Source organism: Carcharhinus amblyrhynchos, chromosome 6, assembly GCF_965287045.1.
Source record: "Carcharhinus amblyrhynchos chromosome 6, sCarAmb.v2.hapA, whole genome shotgun sequence".
NCBI classification, from domain to species: Eukaryota; Metazoa; Chordata; class Chondrichthyes; order Carcharhiniformes; family Carcharhinidae; genus Carcharhinus; species Carcharhinus amblyrhynchos.
In genome coordinates, this window is record NC_137329.1 from 125,393,192 (window position 1) to 125,418,858 (window position 25,667).

Consider the following 25,667-nt stretch of genomic DNA (forward strand, 5'->3'; position numbering starts at 1 on the left):
CAGTTTTGGGCGCCGCACCTGCGCAAGGATATTTTGGCCTTGGAGGGAGTGCAGAGGCGGTTTACTAGACTGATACCGGAGTTGAGGGGGTTGAGCTATGAGGAGAGGCTGAATAAACTAGGCTTGTACTCGTTAGAGTTTAGAAGAATGAGGGGAGATCTCATTGAGACATATAAGATGATGAATGGGATGGATAGGATAGAGGTGGAGAGACTCTTCCCGCTCAAAAAAGACAGTAGGACTAGGGGGCACAGCCTCAAGATAAAGGGGGGGCGGTTTAGAACGGAGTTGAGGAGGAACTTCTTCACTCAAAGGGTGGTGAATCTCTGGAATTCTCTGCCCGTTGAAGTGGTGGAGGCTGCCTCGCTAAATATTTTTAAGAAGCGGGTTGATGGGTTCTTGATGAGAGGGGATTAAGGGTTATGGGGAGAGGGCGGGAATGTGGACCTGAGCCACGACAGATCAGCCATGATCTTATTGAATGGCGGGGCAGGCTCGAAGGGCTAGATGGCCTACTCCTGCTCCTATTTCTTATGTTCTTATGTTCTTATGTTCTGTGGCTTACAACGTTAGCTCACCTCAAGCTTCTCAAGAGCAGAGCTGTGTAATAAATGCTGGCCTTTCTGGTAATGTACAATGAATCATCAAAAAAGCAGGAAAAAATCTAAACAATGCACTAGATTATTAAACAACACAAGGAACACACTGCGTGAGTACCCATCCATTTATGTATAAAGCTTCCAAGTTGGTAGAAGTTGGCATGTGTTTGTTCCAGTTTCTTGCAGCCTGAAAAACGTGCACACAAACCAGTTTAGCACCGGGATAGCCTGGGCCCAATCTGCACAGGGATTAGACTGCTGGGGCCAAACTGTAGCTTAGGGGCAGCTGCTTATTCTCTCACAGGATGTAGGCTTCACTTGCAAGGACAATGGGCACGTGGACCGGATTCTCCAACTTCGCTCGCAGCTGGGATTCTCCAGTCCCACTGCAGTGAGTGGAGATTTGGCTGAGTTCTCCATTCTCGCTGGCAGTGGGGCCTGAATGGCTGGAGAATTCAGCCTGTATATTACAGACAGAGACAGACCATTCAGTCCTTTATATTCTAATCAAACCATCTCCAGATTTCCTTTTTTTAAGCGTATCATCACACATTTTTTTCCCTTTGGGGAAGCAATGGAAAGATTCCCAAGCTGATTATCGGACCATTGACCCTCATTGTGAACCTTCCTTCCAGAATCAGCAATGTTTTATTTGAACCTGAAGTTTCTGGTCCAGAGATCGGTACGTTCCCACAGCACCACAAACCTCCAGAGTTTTTGTGACTATCTTACATTGATGGCCTCTGGTTTTATTCTTGCTCACAAGTGGAATCGAACTCTAGTGCGTCCAGTCTATGAAAATCTTTCAAACTTTTTAAGGACTTCTCTTAGATCACCTTCAGCCTTCTCTATTCAAGTTTTAATATGCCAATAAAAGGTCTAATACTTGTTCGAGGAACCCTTTAAAAAATTGTTCTGTGAAAGGAGGAAGCATTGGACCTATCCTTGCCCAGTGACCACCTGGAGCAGGTAAACTTCTAAAGGAAGCATTTTGAAGAACTGAGAGAAGTCAATGAATGCTCTCCTCCAACAAAACAGGGGGATGAGCCACATGTGGGGTTACCATGGGAGGTGCAGCTTGCTCTGAAGATGTAAAAGAATCTTGAGTCCCAATTACAAGGTGGCCTCTTTTCCCGGGATGTCCCATAGGGTTGTCAATGTTGTAATATACCGTTAGGAGACTGCAGCATGACATCACTAGATAGGAAATGTGTCATGTGATCAGTGTTTAGTTTAAGTAGAGCATGTAGTGCACAGCTTTGGTGTTAGTGTCTTCAAGATTTATTTCCATGTGTACCTGTTCACATGTACCTAGGCTTAATAAATGAACCCACACTCAATGTCTTATGAGTGATTGGTGTCCTTAGATCATTATACAAAACACAACAGCAGCCCTCCAGGATGTGCTGAGGTTTTCCGATATCAATCTCCTGAGAAATCTGAGATAAAAAAATTATAGGGACATTGAATAAAAAGTTTGTTCCCTCCTTAATCACTGTCTTTGCACACTTCTATCTATATCCACATGGAGTGCGATTTTCTGGCCTCCCAGTTGTGTGTTTCCTGCCGGCGGAAGGTTGTTTATTACAGTGGGATTTTCCAGTCCCACCGCTGTCAATGGGAACTTTCATTGACATCGCCCCATGCCGGTGGGAAACCCGCGGATGGGGGTACACTAGAGGTGGGGCTGGAGAATCCTGTCGGTGTGAACAGCCAGAGAATTCCAGCCATGTTTATTATAAAATAATCTAAAATGGGGAACAAAAATCAGTAATCATAATTAGATAACTGTTAGCTTTCCGATTGGCCGTGGAGAATACAGTGCACCGTCAGGTGATCAGTGAGGGGCGAATGGGGGTGGGGCAGTTGGAAGCAGGAGGTCATGTGATTAAAACTCCAGGGTTGGCAACTGGTGTGCTCCAAGTCTAGACCTGGGCTCATTTTCACCCCTCATTATTCAACGACTTTTCTGTTGCTGGAAAATGAACCTGGTGGAAACACCCTGAACTGCCTCTTGTTCAACTGGTCATCTGGAACAATCGCCACAGAAGAAATTATTTGACAGGACACTTCAAGGCATATTGTGGCTGTCAAGATTCCCATCATCTGGAGGAATACATTATTCTAAACATGGCAAAGAGTGAAAGGGAAGTTCAAGTGAAGTCATTCGGAAACAGCGAGGCACTTTGTCTCTTCCTTTAGCCATTTAAAAAGCCAGTTGACTTGGCCCCAGAATAGCAATGGAAAAGCTGGACAATGGGAAGGTCTCCTTCATTGTCAAGGACAGTCGCACTTTGAAGATGATGCTCAAAGGGGTTAAAATGGGTCAGATAGCAATTGTTCAGTCCCTGAGCACAGATCTGAAAGGAAATTGTAACGACCACAATGGAATTATCCATCTGAAAGGCAAAGCAGGACCAGAGCAGACCCTGAGAAGGGTATAACACACGTCTGTTACTAATTTCTGACACACATAGACAATGCCGTGAAGACAAATAGAGTAAACTAATCAGGTGCCTTATGTTAAAACACAGACATCTCAAGGTACAGCGCAAGCTACAGACAAATGTCTATCACTAACATGATTAAACACTTGGATTCGGACACACAGCTGTTAAAAGTTATAAAGGGTTTTGATTGTGGAAAGCAACAGCAACATCTTCTATCTTTTTTGGCCCCTTTAACATAGTAAAGCACCCTAAGGCATTTCACACAAGTCTTACCAAACAAAATGTCACATCAAACCATTACATAAAGAGATGTTGGAACAGCAATGAGGTAGGGAGTGTCTTAAAGGAGCAGAGGGAGCTGTATGTGCAGGTACACTGGGATAGATCTTCATTTTATGCAATTGCCCACTTTTACATGATTTTTCCATTTTAATTTTTAATGTAATCAGTCAGGCCATTAGAATTCTTATAGCACAGGAGGAGGCCATCTGGCCCATCAAGTCTTCACCAACTCTCTGCCCAGGAGATATCATCATAAACTCATGTATTTACCCCCATTAATTCCCCTAAGCCACACATCTTGGGACGTTAAGGGGAAAGTTACCATGGCCAATCCACATAATCCACACATCTTCAAAATGTGAGAGGAAACCGGAGCATCCGGAGGAAACCCACGCAGACACGGGGAGATCATGCAAACTCCACACAGACAGTGACCCAAAGCCAGAACTGAACCCAGATCCCTGGTGCTGTGAGGCCGCAATACAAACCACTGAGAAATGTACAGGACAACAGCCAACTCACTGGAATCGGTAACGTATAAGAACATAAATAATAAGAGCACAAAATAAAAGCTCATGGTGTAGGGGGTAACAAATTGGCATGGATTGATTCATAGAATCCCAACAGTGTAGAAGGAGGCCAGTCTGCCCATCTAGTCTGCACCAACAATAATCCCACCCAATCCCTATTCCTGTAGCCCCATGTATCCACCCTGCCAGGCCCCCTGACACTAAGCGGCAATTCAGCATGGCTAATTTATCCAATCCGCACATCTTTGGACTGTGGGAGGAAACCAGAGCACCCAGAGAAAACCCACGCAGGCACGGGGAGAATCTGTAGGTTCCACACTGACAATGATCCAAGGTCAGAATCGAACTTGGATCCCTGGTGCTATGAGGCAGCAATGCTAACCAGTGTGCCACTGTGCTGCCCTAGACAGAGTTGGCATAAATGGGTCTTCTTCTGGTTGGCAGGATGTGGCGAGTGGTATGCCATAGGGATCAGTGCTGGGGCCTCAACTTTTACAGTTTATATAAATGATTTGGATGAAGAGACTGAAGGTATGATTTCTGAATTTGCTGATAATACAAAGATAGGCAGGAAAGTACATCGTGAGGAGGACATAAGGAGGCAATAAAAGTGTACAGAAGGTTAAGGAGGTGAGCAAAAAATCTGGCAAATGGATTATAATGTGTGCAAATGTGAAATTGTCTACAATGGCAGGAAGAATACATAAGCTTATTATCCAAATGGTGAGAGATTGCAGAGCTTTGAAGTACAGAGGGATCTGGGTGTCCTACTGCATGAATCACAAAAGGCCAGTATACAGGTGTAGCAAGTAATTAGGAATGTAATTTAGTGTGAGAGGAATTGATTACAAAAGTAAGGAGGTTATCCTTCATTCATGCGGGGCATTGGTGAGACCACAGCAGGAGTATTGTGGACAATGTCAGTCTCCTTATTTAAGGAAAGATGTAAATGTGTTGGAAACAATTCAGAGGAGGTTTATCAGACTAACACTAGGAATGGGCGGGTTGTCTTACGAGGAACTGTCGAGAAGTTTGGTTTGTATCCACTAGAGTTTAGAAGAGTGAGAGGCAAATTGATCAAAATCTTTTAGACCCTCAGGGGTTTTCACAGGGTGGGTGTGGAGAAGATGTTTCCTCTTGTCAGAGAATCTAAAACTAGGAATCACTTTTTAAAAATCAGGGATGGCTCAGTGAAGATAAAGATGAGGAGACATTTTTCTATCAGAGGGTGCTGAGTGTCTGGAACCTTCCCTCCAAAGGCAGAGGAAGAGACTTTGGACTATTTTTAGGGCAGAGTGAGATAGACTCTTGATTAACAAGAGGGTGAAAGGTAGGCCGGAATATGGGATTGAGGTCACAGTCGATCAGCCATGATCTTATTGAATGGTGAAGCAGGCTCGAGGGGTTGAGTGGCCTATTCCAGCTCCTAATTCATATGTTTGTATGAGTGGGCCATTAGGCTCCTTGAGCCTGTTCCACATTTAACACAATCATGACTAAACTTACGCATCAACTCCACTTTCCCATCTAATCTCCACATCCCTCAATTTGTTTAATAGCCAAAAATCAGTCAATCTCAGCCTTGAATAAACTTCATGACTGAGCATCCACAGGGATTAGAAAATTCCAAAGAATCAGGGGTGTTTGAGTGAAGAAATTTCTCCTCATCTCAGTCCTAAATGCAAGATTCCTTATCCTGAGAATGTTATCATACAAATCAATCTCCCAAAGTCAGAGTTAGGGACAGAGGAAATAGATGCTGGAGTCAGACTTGATCTAGATTTATTCTTCAGTTGATCAGAGCTGAAATTCTGCTTCAACTTACAAAGCACACCCAGTGACACTTCAATACAAAGAATTATTTCCTTATAGTCATCAACGTGATGCAACATTGACATTTAGACAAGCAGGGTGTATTTGAATAAACTACACAAGAGGGATGAAATGAACACATACTAACCTCTTGGTGTTGAGATAGGCGGAAGAACTGGCCAGTGCCTGAGGACTCGGTCATGCCAGCTTTCTACGAATGAAGGTACCTTTTCCACTGGGGAACCGTTCACTGTCGTAGGTGATACGTGGAGCCCATCACCAGTGCTGTGGCAGCCAGACGCATTGAGATCCATGTTCACCAGGCTCTGGTAAAGACTGCTGACCTCCAGAGAGCCTGTGTCGAGGTGCTGTCTGCTGGAATGGGTGCTGCTGCCTGCTGGTTTCCACTCTGAGCCCTCAGAATCTCTGCTGTTCCAGGAGACTGAGGAGCAACGATACTGGGAGAGATCAGTGCTGCTGTCATCTCCCCAAACGGACGATCTGTCCAGCATTCCTAACGAATGGAAATGAAACAGGAGAAAGGCAAGAGTGTGAGAAAGGATATAGACACGGCTTCCACTGACCACAAACACAACTCACATTTCCACATGACTCATGTCCCCACTCACTGTTTACCATCAGTGGGATATTTTTGAGCTGTAAGTACAGCTGCAATCTAGGAGAAGAGGCAACCTATTTACACGCAGCAAGCTTGCAAAAACATAACCGAGATAATAGCCAGATAGTCTGCTTTAGTGATGTTGATTAAAGGATAAATATTGGCCAGCAGGAAAATCAGCCTACTTTTCTCTGGAATAGTCATCATGAATTCTTTTACATCTAACTGAATGGACGGGTAGTTTAACACCTGAACAAACACTGACTCAGTACTCGCACTGAGAGTGTCCCTGGGTTATGGCTCAGTTGCCTTGAGTGATTTGCTCTATTTTGATACTCAAGTTCCTGAGAATTCTGTGACGGTTCTCAAATGAAGAAACGGTGAAACTCCGGCACAGAATCGATACAACTGATTTTCCCAGAAATTCCCCGGGAGTTCTGCTGGTCTCCTGTTGAGATTGTGGCAGGAGATCAGACATTCCCGATGGAAATTAGAGTCATCGAGTCATTCAGGTTTACAGCATGGAAACAGGCCCTTCGGCCCAACTTGTACATGCCGCCCCCGTTTTTTAAACCCCTAAGCTAGGCCCAATTGCCTGCATTTGGTCCTTATCCCTCTACACCCATCTTTCCCTGGCTAAATGCTTTTTAAAAGACAAAATTGTACCTGCCTCTACTACTGCCTCTGGCAGCTTTCAGGTGCTTACATCACATACTAACCTTGACCTTCACGGATTCCTGTAATTTCTCCGGTTAGTCAGTACGAAGCTTAACATCCACTCTGGAGAACAGACCCTTAGGTAACAAGGGAAGAAGTGATGAGCCCAACAATGACATTACCTGTCTGAGTGGTGTCTCTATCCAAACTGAACGCAGTACCCTGGCTACACACAGTTAAAGTGTGCCTGCTACAGTGTGATAAAGTGCCATCCACCCCTGGAAGAAGAGGATTGGTGCTTTTTCTGTTCGCTTCATCTATCCCCAAGCTATCCAGATCGCCAGTATTGCAAATTAGCCCCGAGCTTCCACACTCTGTGTTGGTCTCCAGTTCTTCAGCTTGGTTTCTCTCACCAGCTCCGTGTCCTGCCTTCTCTTGGACGCACTCCTGCTTTTCCTCTTCCTCCATGAGAGATGCCAGGCTTGCTGGAGGCGATTTGGGCCGAGCCTTTGTGCTGAGTCTGAACGGCACCTGACAAGCCGATCGGGCTGTGGTTTGATGCCTGGGGTAGACTGGGTAATGGAAATGAAAACACAATAATGATAAATCCATCTGAGTTTGGAGCCCACCTAGGAACAGATCAGATAACAATAACCTCTATTTATGTAGCACCTTTAGCACAATGAAATAACCCAAGACACTTTACAGGAGAAATTAGCAAACAATATATAACATCAGGGTGCAGAAGGAGATATTAGAATTGACAATTGCAAGCTTGGTCAAAATGATAGATTTAAGGAACCCTGCCAGGGAGGAGAGGCTGAGTGATTCAGGAAGGGAATTCCAGAGCTTAGGCCCAACCACCTGAAGGCACGGCTGCCAACGGTAGACCAATTACACTGGGCACGTGCAGGAGGCAGAGGGAGGAGCACAGGATCTGGGAAGGTTGCAGGGCTGCAGGAGATTAAAGAGAAAGTGAGGAGTGAAACCAATGGGGGATTTGAAAACAAGGATGAGAATTTTAAAGGTGAGCAGTTTCTGGATGGAGGCCCAATGTAGGTCAGTGAGCAAGGAGGATGCTGGGTGGATTAGGAAAAATAGCAGCAGGATTTAGGATCCTGACATTATGAAGAGACACTGAGCCAGAACAAGAGGGTGCATTGCGCTCATCAGTTCAAACTAAAACATTATAGACTCTCCACGCAGTACCACTCCTTGTCCAGTCGAAAAATATTCAAATTTCTCCCCTTCCGATCCATGGGCTGAATTTTCTCATTCCGCCCACCACGGGAATTACAGCGGGCGAGGGGCGGACCACGGAACGATCTGTTGAGCTCTGATGGGTTGTTCCAGTTTCAGGATGAGTTGCAGCTGGAAAACCCCACCCCGTGTCTTTATAATATTAGGGTTTAAGTTCTGCTCCCTATGTCTGAACTTAAACCAAATCATACAGTCTGGGTGAGGGGAGCTTTCGGTCTCTCGGGGAATTAAGGGATTTGGGGACTGATGAGGAAGTGAAGTTGAAGTCCAGGATTTGCCATCATGTGTTAAATATTGGGGCGGGCTCAGTGAGCCGTTGGGTCTGCCTCTGCTTCTGCTGCTTATGGTTCTGTCAAGACCAAAACCATAAATATAATCCGGACAGATTTAAATGACATTTATCCCCATTGGATTCAATGGACAAAGAATAAAAAACAATGAAAAGTACAGCACAGGAACAGGCCCTTCGGCCCTCCAAGCCTGCACCAATCATGATTCCTGCCTAAGCTATCATTCCATTCCCATCCTATTGATGTATTTGTCTAGTTGCCCCTTAAATGCCACTATTGTACCTGCTCCCACCACCTCCCTGGGCCGTGCATTCCAGACATTCACCACCCTCTGTGTAAAAATACTTCCCCCACATCTCTTTTAAACTCCAGCAGGATCCTCACATCCGGTGAGAGTTGGTCGTTACCCCACACCTTGAACCAATCATCAACTGGAATTTTACCACCTTGCCCGCCCCAGAATCGGGGATGGCAAGGCTCGGAGCGTTCTCTGTTGGCCTGGGGCAGGGTCTTATGAGCCCCGGGTGGGCGAGGTCGTAAAATAGCAACGGTTGTGTGGGTTGTGGAATCTCACAATCCATAACTGGGTCAACAAGGCTCAGTCTGAGGGTGGAGGTTATTGGGGGCATGGGGGGTTGCCTAGCAAAGGTGACCCATTAGGAAAATATGGGAGTTAATGAAAATTTCTACATTGAATAGATCTGAATTCAGAAATCATTAAAAGTTGAGATGGGATTCTGGCGAGAATCTGCCGGTCTCACACACCCAGCAACCGCTGCCAGCGAGAATGGAGAATTTGGCGCTCAGCCAAATCTCCATCAAAAGCAGCGGGACCGGAGAATCCCAGCCGCCGGTGAGAATGGAGAATCCCGGCCTCTATCTGTGTGGGATTGGTTATTGATTGTCTCTTTGTCTGCAGACAGTTACATTATTAAAACAAACAGTTCTTTGGCACTGGTTTCAGAGGTTTTCTTAGAAAACACATCAAGCAGAGACAAGGGGATTTCCATCTGGTCGAAGGCTTTCTTAGAACATTTTTCTTTCTGATCAGTTGTCGTAGATTGTGACCATTGTTTCAGGATTGGACAGTCAGTCTTCCTGAAGATACTAAAGGAACAGTGCATTCTCATCCTGCCCAGTGCAAACGTTGTCAAGCAAATGTGTGAAGGAAGCATTTTCCCTTCGCAATAAGTTAATAAGAACATAAGAAATAGGAGCAGGAGTAGGCCATCTAGCCCTTCGAGCCTGCCCCGCCATTCAATAAGATCATGGCTGATCTGAAGTGGATCAGTTCCACTTTCCCGCTTTCTCCCCATAACCCTTAATTCCCTTGTCTATCAGAAACCTATGTACCCGTGACTTAAATATATTAAACGAGGTAGCCTCCACCACTTCAATGGACAGAGAATCCCAGAGATTCACCACCCTTTGAGTGAAGAAGTTCCTCCTTAACTCTGTTCTAAACTGCCCCCCCCCTTATTTTGAGACTGTGCCCTCTAGTTCTGTTTTCCTTTCTAAGTGGGAAGAATCTCTCTACCTCACTGTCACCGCCTGTGACTGAAGAGACGCTGCTGAAATACAGAGGGAGTCTGGGTCAGGGTGGGTTCTATGTGTCGCACAGCAGTTGGGCAGAAACTCCCCCTTTTTTCGTTCATTTCTGGTGTCATTAATATCAATCTGTGTGACACTTCCTGGTCTCCAGTCAGAAATGGTCTCCTGTTCTGATGGGGGGAGCTTGGTATGGTGGTGGCATATTGGCGTGCCGGGCTCTGTTAGCGATGGGCATCGTTGAGAGGACACAATGAAGGAGTCCTTAAGAGGTAACATGGGGTCCTGGGGTGAAGGTCAGCTCCAAGATACACTGACCAGGTATTTTAAAATGAAAACAGGAAAAAGGTGCCTTAAGGAGACCGAGAAAGAATCCCATTTCCTCGCAAATTCTAATCTGACTGTTTCAAAAGACACTGAGGGACAGTAATTACAGACACACACTAGGCAAAGCTGGCAACTGAAGAGAGCCTGATGCTGCAATTGTTACTCCCTAACTTTTGTTCAGCTCTTGCAAAGGTTAAATCTGATTTCTATGACAATGTGGGAAGGAAAAGGATATTTTGTGTCATTACCCCCTTTCCCGCACCATGCCCCCCCCCCCACACAGTCTTCCCAAGAAACAATCATCTGAATTTTGTTGCTACAAGGAGGTCCAACACCCTCGCTCTCCCACTCCCAGCCCCCCCATCCCTCTGCCCCTCCTTTTATCCAAAGCCCTGATCTTTTTGATAAATAAACGCAGCGGCTAACTTGGCCTTTTCTAAAAGAAATCGAGAAATCCTCCTCTCTCAATTCCCTGCTTGTAATTTCCACACACCATGTGACCAGAGTCATTCTGAAGGATAAAGGGACGGTGCACAGTGCAGATTAATGCAGGGACCCTGTACAATTCCCACCCTTGTCCCATCTGTTGCTCAGAGAGCGTTTGAATGGCATGTGTCAAGGGAGTCGTAGCTATGTAAACTAACCGAAGAAATTAACCAGCTCTTTTCTTTGGCCACAGATGTAACTACACCGGCCACCATATGGCGAGTAATTAGTTTTAAAACTGTGGTGATGTTCACTCAATGCCAGCTACCAGTTACAATGAATGCCAGCTGATAACATGTCCATGCATTCCACTGGAGATTGCGACACTACACTCCACCAAAGTAATTGCTCATTTGGAAGTGTATTCATCCAATTTGTTGTTTGAATGAGATTCTTTTCATGTAGATGCTGTTTCCCAGTTTAATAAATAGGATTCGCATCACTGTCATTGTTTTATGACTGAATCATAAGTGGAGGCCATTCAACCCGTCATACCACTGCTAACTCTTTGAAAATATCATCCAATTGCTTCCACTAGCCCCTGTTCTTTTCCCAAAAATGATCACCCCTTCAAGTCTCTATCCATTTCCCTTCTGAAAGATAATGTGGAATCTGCCTTTAAGTTGCCAATTCCAGATCATAACAACTTACTGCATTTTGCTGCATCTCCCACCTGGCCTTTTTGTCCCTCATTTTAATCTTTTCATTATTTATTCTTCCATGGGATGTGGGGATTGCTAGCAAGGGTAGCCCATCCCCTACCTGCCCTTGAACTGAGTGACTTGTCATTTCAGAGGGCAACTAAGAGACAACCACATTGCTGTGGGTCTGCAGTCCCATGTAGGCCAGACCTGATAAGGATGGCAGATTTCCTTCCCTAAAGGTTTTCAAAGACAGTGATAGTTTTATGGTCACCATTACTGAAACTAACTTTCAATTCCAGATATATTAATTGAATTCAAATTGTGGGGCAGTTGAAGGTGGATTTGAATCATTCCCCATTAGTTTGGATCTCTGGATTGCTAGTCCAGTTACAAGAGTTTATTTATTTAGTAGGCATACATTCATACTATATTGAACTTACTATGAAAATCCCCTAGTCACTGCACCTGTTTGGGTACACAGAGGGAGAATTTAGCATGGACAACATATCTTTGGACTGTGGGAGGAGATCGGAGCACCTGGAGAAAACCCACACAGATACGGGGGGAGAATGTGCACACTCCACACAGACAGTGAAAGCCAGGAATTGAACTCGAGCCCCTGGTGCTGTGAAGCAGCAGTGCTAACCACTGTGCCACCATGCTGCCCCAATACCCCAAGCCACCATCTCCCCCAAGTTTGGGTCTTCATGTCAGTGAAAGTGGTTTCTCTCTATCTCCATCCATTCCATAATTGGAAACCTGGTCTTCAGCTGCCTCGGCCTCATGCTGTAGAATTCCTTCCCTAAACTTAACATAGAACATAGAACATAGAACATTACAGCGCAGAACAGGCCCTTCGGCCCACGATGTTGCGCCGACCAGTTACAAAAACAATGACCCACTAAACTTCTTTACCTCTCTCTCCTCTTTTAGGGAATTCCTTCAAATCTACCTGTTTGACAAGATTTTGTTAAACTGTCCTGGTATTGCCTTGTATGGCTTGGTATCAAATTTCATTTAATAGAGCTTCTGTGAAAACTTTTGTGATCTTTGACTATATTAAAGATGCTATGACTGCTGGACGTTAAAAGGTTATGTTTTAAACCGTCTCCTTTAATTCAATGTAAAATGGATTGGTGGGGGATGGGACCTTCCTACTCATTCTTCGCGGATGCAAAACTGCTTATTATGGAGGTAGAAGCTCAAGTTGAGGACAAACCTCAGGAATGGGCAAGCTGTATCATTAGGATACAAAGGGAAAAGCAACTAGTGTTGCTGTTTCTTTTTTATTTATTTGCGAGACATGGGTGGTGCTGACTGGCCAGCATTTATTGCCCATCCCTAGTTTCCCTTGAGAAGGTGGTGGTGAGCTGCCTTCTTGAATCGCTACAGTCCACATGCTGTGGGTTGATCCACAATGCCGTTAGGGAGGGTTTTGGTCCTGTGACGGTGAAGAACGGAAATATATTTCCAAGTCAGGATGATGGGTGGCTGGAGGAAACTTGCAGGTGATGGTGTTCCCATGTATCTGCTGCCCTTGTCCTTCTAGATGGAAGTGGTCATGGGTTTGGAAGGTGCTGTCTAAGGATCTTTGGTGAATTGCTGTAGTGCATCTTGTAGATAGTGCACACTGCTGTTACTGAGCGTTGGTGATGGAGGGAATGGATGTTTGTGGATCTGATGCCAATCAAGTGGGCTGCTTTCTCCTGGATGGTGTCAAGCTTCTTGAGTCTTGCTGGAGCTGCACCCATCCAGGCAAGTGCCCTAACTCACTGGGACAAATTTTCCATGGAAGGTCCCCTGACCTCAGGCAGGATTTTCCGGTTTTGGGATGAGTGTGGCAGGAATATCCTGCCCACTTGCTTTTGGGAACAGTCAGATGGAGTTTTAGATATGAAGACCTACAGCAAATGCTATGATGTCAGGCAGAAGAAAAGGACTGCTTTGGGGTTCACCCCCAAATGGAGGGCTGGTGAGGATGAAGCTCAAGTTTCAGGCAATAGGGGTTATGAAAAGTTAAAGTCCAGGGAATGTCCAGAGGTATCCTCTCAATGGGAAGTTCGTTTGATTTTGCTGAAAGGGCTGAGCGAAAAGGGATTGGAAGATTCACCCTATTGAAGCAGGGAGAAGGGATCGAGTTGGAGCCTGGAGGAGCTTTGGACTTTAATCACAAGATACAGGAGATATTCGTCTACCTACAAAGACAAGTGGGGTTTTCAGCTTTGTCAAGATGTTACTACGGAATAACATTTCTGTACTTGTATAATAGTATAATATAATAATTATATAGATTAGTTGCTCACTAAGTTTAACCAATGTTGATTTTAGTGTATTTGTTACAGTAAAATAATTAAAATATGAAATTCTGTTGTGTGATTGTTTGAATCAGTCACTGGGAAATTTGTATCTCTTTTTTAAAGTTATCAGTCTCTATGGAAATTGTAGCAAAGATGCTATATATTACATATTATATATATTACATATTATATATACTATATATATTATTGTTGCTGCATCAAATGTTGTATACTTTATATTTCATTTTTATGTGTGCAACAGATTTGATTCAGTGCTCTAGAATGTCCACTCCATGTTTCAGCTCCAGCTCCCAGTGTTTTCCAGTTTGTTCACCTTTCTCTGAACCCACATCCGTGCTCAACCAATCCAGCACAGTGAGCATCAATAGTAAACAGACTCACATAATCAAACATAGAAAAACTCAACCCGTCCTCAAGGTGCCTGGGATGCGAGGATTGTTGTGTAATGAATGGCAGAATAAATTGGATCTATATTCCGCGGAGTTTAGAAAGTATGATTCTCACTGATACAGGATTCTGAGGGGGTTTGACAGGGCAGACAGGGAGAGTTTGTTCCCATGGCTGGAGAATTTAAACATGAGGGCACAGTTTCAGGATAAGGAAGCTTTAGGACTGAAATGAGGAAAACTGTCTTCATTCAGAAGATGGTGAACCATTGGAATTCTCTACCCCATGGGTTGTGGATGCTCCATTATTGAATATATGTAATGCTGAGATAGACAGAATTTTGATCCCTCAGGGATCTGAGGGGCAGGGGTGGGAAAGTGGGAGTTGAAGCCCAAGATCAGCTATGATGACACAGCAACTTTGATGGTCTGTACAACCTTCTCCTGCTCCTGCTTCTTACATTCTTACTGAATCCTGTAAAAACTTTGTAGCACCTCATGTCCTAATATGAGATTGGCTATGTTAGGCAGATACATATTTGACTTCTACCCTTAGGCACCCTTAAGCTGAGTGCTTACATTGAACACATTGTCGGAACAAACATCAGAAATTAGTCACTGGCAAACCTGCAGTTTTCCAGACGTCCCTGGAGGAGGCAAACGGTTTGATGTTTGAAGGTCCTGTGTGGAGTGTTCTGGACCGAGAGTTGAGGTCCCACGGCAAATGCAAAGTGCTGGATGAAGTGTTCATGTGAGCAAGGAATCTGGGGCATGGTAACGCAGGCCTGATCGAAGCTGGCTGAAGGAGAGGCTGGCACAGACAGGAACAACAAGACAATTTCAATGCCACTGGAGGTAAAGATGTTCTATGTGTTAACCAACATAATTCAGGCTGTTGAAAGTCAGTAGGTGTTTGAATTTGTCTTACATAAACAATAATGCTCATTATTAAAATTCAAGAGGTTTGGGATATACTTCCCTATTTTGCAGAGAGACAACTGGCTGCTTCTGTTAAGAACAGTAATAGCACGTTGTGCAGGAGTAATACAGCAGCTTGTCTTTTACCTTCAGCAAGTTCATTCTTCATACAGTAGAGTTACAAACCCTTTTGTTTCTCCTCCATAGCAACTATTTCAGCCTTGTTCATTTACACTCTTCGGAAAGTTGGGCCATCAATCATCTTTAATACTTAGAATGAAAGAGTCATAGAATCCTACAGTGCAGAAGGAGGCCATTCAGCCCATTGAGTCTGCACAATCCCTCCCAGGCCCTCTTCCCAGAACATATTTAACCTGCAAACTCCCTGATGCTAGGGTCAATTTTAGCATGGCCAAGCAACCCAACCGACACATCTTTGGACTGTGGGGGAAACTGGAGAACTCAGAGGAAATCCACACAGACATGGGGAGAATGTACAAACTCCACACAGGCAGTCGCCTGAGGCCAGAATTGAAACCGGGTCCCTGGCACTATGAGGCAGCAGTGCTGACCACTGTGCCACTGGGCGGCACAGTAGCACAGTGGTTAGCACGGCTGCTTCACAGCTCCAAGGACCTGGGTTTGATTCCTGGTTTGGGTCACTGCCTGTGTGGAGTTTGCACGTTCTCCTCGTGTCTGCGTGGGTTTCCTCCGGATGCTCCAGCTTCCTCCACAGTCCAAAGATGTGCGAGTTAGGTTGATTGGCCGTGCTAAAATTGTCCCTTAGTGTCCTGAGATGTGTAGGTTAGAGGGATTAATGGGCAAAATATGGAGGGATATGGGGATAGGGCCTGGGTGGGATTGTGGTCAGTGCGGACTTGATGGGCCAAATGGCCTCTTTCTGTACTGTAGGGTTTCTATGATTCTATGACAAATTGATGCTTAGTGACAGGGGGATTACAGGGTAAAAATATGGGGTTACCAGAATAGGGCCTGAGTAGGATTGTGGTCAGTGCAGGTTCAATGGGCCAAATGGCCTCCTTCTGTACTGTAGGGTTTCTATGATTCTATTCTATGATTTGTCACATACTTTAGACATTTTACTCTCTGACACGATGCAATTTCATTGGTCCGTGGAATCTGGATGCTTCCTCCCCCTATTGCTGACTCATTGCCTCCATTGCTTAGCAACCCCCAGGCACTGAGGTCAAAGTTGACATTCCCACCATTTTCCTCCACATCATCGGCCACATCAGCCTTCTGCACGTTCTCGTATCTGAGAAGGCATTGTCTTATCTGCACAGGGAATAACTCCATTCGTGAGCAGCCCTTAGAACCTCACCGCTAGCAATTCCCATTGATAAGAACTTGCACATTCCGAGGTTTCAATGTTATCTAAGAATGTAATCCCATCAGGCCTTGCAGCAGCTTGCTCTTGGCTAAAATAGACAATCACTTTATAAAAATACAGTTAATACATTTAAAATATCAAAATATATGTTTAAATTATAATCACTTGTTCTAAATCTCTTACTGCATTCACGTGTGTGTAAATTATTCTCTTGTTAGCTTATCAGTCTGAGTTAGTGTTGTTTAACTCAATGGTGGTAGTTCAGTCAGTATCTCATGGTTTAAAATCTTCTCCAATCTACCAGGATTTTTTCCTTTCCCCAACACACCCAAAGCATTCAGATGAGCAGAAAAAGTAGAGTTAACGCCAGTCCCCACTAGAGCAGAAGGACTATCTGATAGGACCAAACACAACTTTGGATGCCTGCTGCCCGCCAACTGGTACAAAGTGTGTCCCCAGCCATTTGCAAAGAGTTTTTTGCAGGTACTGCCCATGCCAGCTGTGAACCATAGAAGAGTTACAGCACAGAAGGAGGCCATTTGGCCCATCTGGTTCATGCCAGCCTGAGGAAGCTCAGGTGCCCTTTCTAATCCCACCTTCTTGTACCAACTCATAGCAGTTTACAACGCCTGAAGTGCAGATCCAGGTACTTTTTAAATGAGTTTAGAGCCTCTGTCTCCATTATCAACTCAGGCAGCGAATTCCAGACACCCAGCAGCCCTCTGCGTAAAAAGGTTCCTCATGTCCCCTCTACACCTACTGCCACTTGTCTTGAATTCATGCCTCCAGTTCTAGAATTCTCCGCCAAGGATAATTTTGTACACCTCTGTCAAGCCACCCCTCAGCCTTCTATTTTCCAAGGAAAATAACCCAAACCTATCCAATATCTTATAGAATCACACAGCACAGAAGAGGCCCTTCAGCCCGTCAAATCCACACCGATACATTAAAAACACCTGAACTCCCAACTAATCCCATCTGCTAGCCCTTGGCCCATAGCCCTGATCTCTTTACAGCTACACTTTTCCAACCCGGAAGCATTCTTGTAAATCTCCTCTGTACCCTCTCCAGAGCAATTACGTCCTTCCTGTCATGTGGTGACCAGAACTGCACACAATACTCCAGTTGTGACCTCACTAGTGTTTTATACAATTCAAATATTATATCCTTACTTTTTTATTCTATACCTCTGCCAATGAAGGAGAGCTTTCCATATCCCTTCTTTACAACCTCATTTACTTGAACCTTTCGGTACGTGTGTACTCGTACACCAAGATCTCTCACTTCATCTACCCTTCTTTGTATATTTCCATTTATTGTGCACTCCCTTTAACTATTTGTCCTCCCTAAATGCACATCTCTATGTTAAAGTCCATCTGCCACTTTACCTCCCACTCCACTAATCCATCGATATAGTTTTGGAGATTCTAGCTATCGTCTACACCATCCACTACTCGGCAATCTTTGTGTTGTCTGCAAATCTTCCAAGCATGCCCCCCACGAGTGCTGATGTAACTTATTAAGCCAATGCAAAATATAGATGCAATCCAAAAAACTGGGTTCATTTCTCGAGGGATATAAATGACAAGTAGAGAAGTTGTGTTAGATTTAATCGAACCTTGGTTACACTGGATAGTTCTGGTCTTTATGTTACAAGAAAAAACATAGAAGCACTGGAAAAGGTGGAAAATAGTGGGAAGTGGCCCTAGTGGAGGATAAATACCAGGATAGGCCAGTTGGGCTGAATGGTCTGTTTCTGTGCTTTAAATGTAATTCTCTATTTTGCTATGTCGCTCAGGAAGAGTTTCCATATGGTTGAACTTGTGAGCCGGGCTTGTCACCAAGATCATTCCTCTGGCTTCTAACCAGCGAGACATTATTTCATTGGCAAACAGCTCCTGCAGCCTAGCTCATTTGAACAAGTGAGATTAAGTGCATCCAGAAATGGCATTAAGTGTTCTGGTACAAGTTAAAGCGGAGATAGAAAGCTCTGGAAGAACTCAAAGCCCACAGCGGTGCCATTTAAAGAAATGGGCATGGAAAGGCTACTTGACTGGTTTAACACAGAGATGGATGGGTAAACTGTGCCATCTGTTCCACTCCGTTTGATACCAGGATTCAATGTGTATCCTAGAACAGCAAAGCACCCCTCTTAGACTCCACTCCAAGACCTACTTGAAGTTCTCCTTTCAGCCAGAACATCACTTAATATCAGACATGACCTTTTCCTTATAACAGCTTGACTGTGAAGCGACCACCACAGCAAATATTGACAGTTGATAGAATATGCAGTGCATTACACAGGGAGGCAGGCTAAGTGACTGCCTTTGAATTTATGCAAACGCTTTGGCCCTGACTAAGGCAGCACAGCATCCGACTGCCACAACAAGACTGGACAAATATTTAACTGTAATCATTTTTCTCAATGACTGACGCTGCCTTCTTTTGTGAAGGGCATTTACTTGCAGCTTAACAAAATCTTTGCACCTGTACATTTGAGGTTTGTTTGACTGAGTCCGCTCCCTGTACTAGTCCAGTCATGGCAGCTGACAGCACAGAAGGCCATTTGGCCCATCAAGCCTGAGTTGGCTCTTTAAAAGACCTATCCATCTAGTTCCAATCCCCAGTCTTTTTCCCTGTAAACCTGCAAGTTTCTCCTTTTCAGGTTTAAATACAATTCCTTTTTTGCGCGTTCCTGTTGAATCTGTTTCCGCTGTCGCATCCAGACAGCACCTTCCAGATAACAGCAAGCAACTGCAAAGAAAAATGTCAGCACATGTCTTTTCCCATTACAGAACTGCACAAACTAATGAGTTTATGAAGCGATAATCAACTGCATTCGTAAGGAAAGTTTACAACAGCGAGGAATTGGTTGAGAGGGATACTGGACATGTCATAGAATGAAGAAAGAAGCTCTAAGAACATGAAGCAAGATACAATGGAGGACACAAGGAAAGCAGATAAAGTAAATGTTTATTTATTAGTGTCACAAGTAAGGCTTATATTAATACTACAATGAAGTTACTGTGAAATTCTCCTAGTTGCCACACTCTGGTGCCTATTCGGGTCATTGCACCGTAACCAGCACGTCTTTCAGATTGAGGGAGGAAACCAGAGAGGCCAGAGGAAACCCACACAGACACGAGGAGAATGTGCAAACTCCACACAGGCAGTGACCCGAGCTGGGAATTGAACCCGGGTCCCTGGCACTGTGAGGCAGCAGTGCTAACCCACTGTGCCACCCCCATTTGATCATTTAGGGTACATCTGAAGGACAGAATGGGTGAAATTCTCGCATCCCGCCAGCATTGGGTTGGGTGGCAGGGGGGAGTGGAGAACCTAGCAGGAGCCAGGACTTCAGAAACCCGAGAGTGTAAAACCATGCTGTAAATCTCCCAATGGCGGCTCAGTCTCCCGCTGTTTGCATCTCATGAATAATTAAAACAGTTGCCCATCCGCATCCCGTCACACCAGCGGAATATTACATTGGCATCAAATCCGGTTGCTAAAGAACAATGTGCATTAGATGGTCCACAGCTGGCAACAAGCTTTGGGGTGAATGCAACAACTTCCTGCCATGATGCTGTGCTTCTCCTGATGCGCTGTTCTCTCTGCCGGGGCAGACCACTTCCTGCCTTCATCCCCATGCCGAGCTGGGCAGCACCGTGCTGCTGAACCCATGGACCCTCCTGAATTGATTGGTGTCAAAAATTGTCCATAAATTAGTCTCCCCTCAATCTGGTTTCCAGTGTGGAGTGCCATAAGCACAGACAAGGGTCACAGGTGGAAGAGGGAACTCACAATGTTGAAATGGTGGCGTGGGCTTGTTGGGCCAAAGGGCCTGTTTCCTGTGCTGTGTTGCTCTTTGTTCTTGGATCAGTTCAGTGCCTGGGGTTGGGGGGTACAGGGGTTTTCTTCCCCCCCCCCGGGTGCCACACAGCAGTGTCAGCACCGCGCTGTAGGACTCACACAGCGTCTGCAACAAAGGTCTGAAGTTTGACTGGGAGGGGTGGAGTTTGCGGTGAGGAGGGGGTGTCCTAATGAAGGCAAGGAGGGGGTGGGCAAAGTGAAAGGAGGACGGTACAAGGAGAGTAGGGGAAGGTGAGGGATCACAATGTGAGGGATAAGGATGAGGAGGTGAATGAAGATGATGAAGAATGGAAGGAAGGCCAAGGAGAGGGACACTGGAACCTGACGAGGCTGCATTGAAAACTCACAAACAAGGGGGTGAAAGGGACACCACATTGTCCACTGGAAGGGGATGCATGAAGACTCCAGATGTGTTGGGAGGAGGTCCAAATGGGATGCGGGTGCCTCACAGGTAGATTGGCTCAGGGAGAAGGTGGTTGAATCGAGGAAGAGATTTCCTCTCGAGGCTGCGAGCCTTTTCCCTCTGGGTCGCTGACGTCCTGCACGGCCTGGTGAGTTGGGCTGGAGGGAGCGATACGAGCGCGCTGGACTGGTGTTTAAATCTGGCGCTGTGAACTTTGAACTCATCAGCTGAGGGTGGCTGGGTGAACCAGCCGCCAGGAGAGTCGTCTGTACGGAATGAAAAGGCTCCCAGCGCGGAACCCGTGGTGGGATCCTGCTGTTTGAGCCAATAGGACGGGCACCGCCCGAACCACCACACATGGTCTCAGAATGGGAGAATTTGACCCAAAAAGGTGGAGTATCTCCATGGCTGTGTGTACGGAGAGACACAGGGAAAGCAACACAGGAAAACTCAGAATGTAGGACTCGGGGTGGCTGTATATCTCACTTGTTGGAGGAGGAGGGTAATGCAGGCTGGCTAACACGAATGAATTTACAGGATATTGTACGTTTCACTTCTAGAGAATGAGGAATTTCAGATGCAGCTCATCTTAATACCATTTGCTATCCTGCCGTGCATGATGTCTTACTTATCTATCAGATGGGTGTTATTTTGTTTACCTTTGTCTCACATGCACTGACAAAATCAGGCTCTACAGTAACCAAGTTAAATCCCCAAATGCTCACCAGAACCACAGATATTTCCTTAATCATTCCAATCTGCTCCTTCTAATTAACACTATCAGAGGCCACAGACAGAGAGCAGTATTGTTAGCGAGCAGCATCGCTGAATAGGGGAATCTGATTATCAACTTCAGTCACAAACTAGGCCGCAAAACAGATTAGCAGCCTTTCATTTTTGATCATACGTGAGTGTATTTCTGCTGCTGATTTGTAGTGAAGAATAATTCATTGAATGTGTGTTTGTTCTCTCTCATTCAACCAATGATCAGCTGCACGATGGGCCAGTAAAGGCCTGACTCACACAAAGAGGAACGTTCGCACTCTCGGTGTGCCGTGGGGAGTGGAGATCAAACATCCAAGTGCTGGAGTCAACGTGCCTAACTCCACTGCCACCCCTCCCACACCCCACCCCCTTCCAATGGGGTAAACTAACAACTGGTCACCACACTATCAGAAGGACATGCAAGCTTTGGAGAGAGTGCAAAGGAGGTCCACCAGGGTGTTTCCTGGTCTGGAGGGTGTTGTCTATGAGGAGAGGTTGAATAAACTAGGATTGTTTTCATTGGAAGGACGGAGGCTGAGGGGAGACCTGATCGAGGTCTACAAAATGATGAGAGGCGCAGACAGTCAGGGGCTTTTTCCCCAGGGTGGAAACAAGGGGGTGGAAGGGGGTGGAAACAGGGTGGTACAAGGGGGCACAGGTTCAAGGTCAGAGGGGGAAAGTTTAAGGGAGATGTGCGTGGGGGAAGTTTTTCACACAGAGAGTGGTGGGTGCCTGGAACGCGCTGCCAGAGGAGGTGGTGGAAGCAGGAACATTAACAACATTTAAGAGACATCTGGATAGGTACATGAATAAGGAGGGAATAGAAGGATACAGACCGAGTAAGGGCAGGTTTTTTATTTAGTTTAGTTAGGGCATCGTGTTAGGCACGGGCTTGGAAGGCCGAACGGCCAGTCCCTGTGCTGTACTTTTCTTGGTTGTTTCTTTGTTCTTTGTGTTGCTGACTGAGCCACGGCAGACACCAAGTGAGCTCTACTTCCATCAGCTCAGCGAATATATCGATGGAAGCAAAGAATTTTCAAAAATATATTTCACTCACCGCATTAGCTACAGCAGCTTTGTGCAAAACTTAACTCAATCACAGGTCTTTGGCACATTTACCCAATTAAATTATTCTCAATCTCAAACATCTCTCCAGGATCGCACAGAGCTAGCGGGTACTTCTCGAGAGGTTGTAATAAGGCCACCACATCAGGGCAGTGACAGATCGAGCAAAGCTGGCATTTTAATGAATAGCGCTGTAGACAATAAGGAGAATGAAAGTTGATTGCTTCGCCTTAAAATAAAGTCAGAAGGAAAACATTTTAGTCTAATTACTAGTGAAAAAAAGAATGTAGCTTCATAAAACAGACAGTATCTGATTAAGTCCTGGCTTAACGTTGGCATTGTGACTCTGCGGTTTTGGGAAACAATGTGAAGTGAGCCATCCAGTGAAGGATTTGGACTCCGTCGCGCTGAATGTGATTTCGTAATTTGCCATTTCAAAATAACCCAAGCTCCTCTAACCCTGCATCAATTCAATGTTTCCACAGTTTAGAAATGGCAAGTTTAATTTGTACTTACTGAAGATTTGGATTATTTTTAACACATATTGAAAGTGAGGGCAGAAATGTATTTGCTAACCTACCCTTGGGGGAATCTTTGTTCTGCTCAGTCAAACACATATAAGATCAGCCTGAATAAAAACATTGCACATCAGAATTTCTGACAAGCGCACTACAATAACAATTTATATTTCTAAGAGCGTCTTTAACATAAAAAAAACCTGAGATGCTGGACAGGAGTGCAATCAAATCTGACAGTGAGCCACATAAGGAGCTTTAGGTCATGTAACCAAACATCTAGTGGAAGATGTAGGTGTTCAATGAGGAGAGGGTGGTTGGGGGAGGTGAGGTATAGTTTTGGGAATTTTAGAGATTTAAGGTGAAATTTTCCCATGCCGCCTGCCACGGGAACTGTAGAAGGCGGGACACGCACCACGCAAAGGTCTATTGACCTTGGGTGGGATTTTCTGACCTAGGGGCGAGTGTGGTCAGAAAATCCCACTCTCAGAGCTATGTGCTTGTAGCTGAATTTTGCTAGGGATGGCCAAACATTGTTTACAGGTTTAATATTATTCTAAATTTCAGAATCGTAATTCTACTCTTTGCAGCCAATTAGAATGTCCACTGGCTCCCCAAAACATAAGAGTGTGGAATTTCATTGCCCTGCCCAAACATTAAGGGACAGTCATGGCCTCATACTGCCCTGGGAGCCTTACCATGCCACTAAGAATGGCAATGAAGCTGGTACCATTTTGAACAGGTGCCAAAGCAGCACCTGTTCCAGGTTGTAGATTAATGACCCAAAGATCGTCAGTTCAAATTCTGCCGTGGCAAGTTGCGAGTTCAATAATTTCAGTATTATTTATAATCTGTGCGATTATGAAAATAATGACAATAAATGCTGCTGAATTGTTAGAACATAGAACATAGAACACTACAGCACAAACAGGCCCTTCGGCCCACAAGTTGCACCGATCATATCCCTATCTACCAGGCCTATCTATAATCCACAATTCCATTAAATCCCATGTACTCATCCAGAAGTCTCTTAAAAGACCCCGAGTTCGCCTCCACCACCACCGACGGCAGCCGATTCCACTCACTCACCACCCTCTGAGTGAAAAACATTGAATCGTAGCACAAACCCAACAGATTTACCAATATCCTTCAGGTAAGGGACCTGCTATCTCTGCCTGGCCTGGTCCACACATTAGACCCGCAATGCCCCCCAGAAACTCTGACTAACAAGAACAATTTTAACAATATTACTTACATCACAAAAGCAAATAAATAGAGTGTTGACTCTCTTCCCTTTGCTTTCAAAGCTTCTTCAAAGTTTAGAATCAATAATAAGTTTAAACACATATATGTTTAAACACCTGCTGCCAATTTGTCATCAATTTTTCATGTACAATGCACACATTACAATGGTAAATCCACCACAATGTTCAAGGGTATATATCTGTCAGAGGTGAGTCATTGGACAAACATGTTCTAGTTAAATGGCAATATACAAGGAAACTTGTTGCAAAAGCAGCATAAATGTACTGGAAGGCTTTAATTCTCACATTAACTGGGGTGGGCGGGGGTGTGGCTGTTCCCCACAGGCAGTGCATTTTTATCGTATTCAGGGCAGTTTCCCCAAACCACATGTTCCTGTATCAACAGGTCAAGAGACCATTTCAATTTAATACTGAGCAATGAGCCTGAATTAGTCAATAATCTACTGGAAATAGATTACCTACCTAACATTACTTCATTCTTCAATGAAAAGAAGTAAGATTTCCAATCACAAAATAAGGGTTAGTAAAACATGGTGGGCGGCACAGTGGTTAGCACTGCTGCCTCACAGCGACAGGGGCCCAGGTTCAATTCTGGCCTTAGATCACAGAACCCTACAGTGCAGAAAGAGGCTCTTCGGCCCATCGAGTCTGCACCGAACACAATCCCACCCAGGCCCTAACCCCATATCCTTACATATTATACCCACTAATCCCTCCAACCTACGCATCCCTAGACTCTAGGGGCAATTTCTTAGCACGGCCAATCAACCTAACCCGCACATCTTTGGACTGTGGGAGGAAACCAAAGTACCCGGAGGAAACCCACGCCTTGGGTCACTGTCTGAGTGGAGTTTGCAGATTCTCCCTGTGTCTGTGCGGGTTTCCTCCAGGTGCTCCACTTTGTTCCCACAGTCCAAAGATATGTAGGTTAGGTGGGTTGGCCGCACTAAATTGCCCCCTAGTGCCATGTGTGAAAGGGTTGAGGCTTGTACACTTTTGAGCCAAATCTTCAAAACTACACCTCCACTATACTACATTCTTCTATTCCATGTCATCACACCAATCATTCAACAAGGATAGGTAAAATAATAATGTAGGCCTTTTTTTAAAAATGTGTCCACAGAATATGTGTGTCATTGGCTAGGCTAACAGTTGTTGAGACGTGGATATGCCGGCGTTGGACTGGGGTAAACACAGTAAAATGTCTGACAACACCAGGTGAATGGAGAGTTCTCTCCATTCATCTGACGAAGGGACAAACCCGAAACCTTGTGAGTTTACTATCAAATAAATGGGTTGGACTTAAA

The 25,667-nt window shown here is 45.0% G+C and overlaps 1 protein-coding gene across 1 annotated transcript in view; it reads right to left on the bottom strand.

Annotated features, from left to right (window-relative positions):
- The window catches only part of LOC145344387 (uncharacterized), a 126,768-nt gene that overhangs the window by 84,900 nt on the left and 16,201 nt on the right, over window positions 1-25,667 (bottom strand). The window contains exons 3-6 of the mRNA XM_080191515.1: window positions 14,836-15,019; window positions 7,132-7,521; window positions 5,822-6,187; window positions 718-786 (exon numbers count right to left, since the gene is read on the bottom strand). Of these exons, the coding sequence (XP_080047641.1) occupies window positions 718-786; window positions 5,822-6,187; window positions 7,132-7,521; window positions 14,836-15,019 (1,009 nt within the window). The remainder of the gene's footprint in view (window positions 1-717; window positions 787-5,821; window positions 6,188-7,131; window positions 7,522-14,835; window positions 15,020-25,667) is intronic.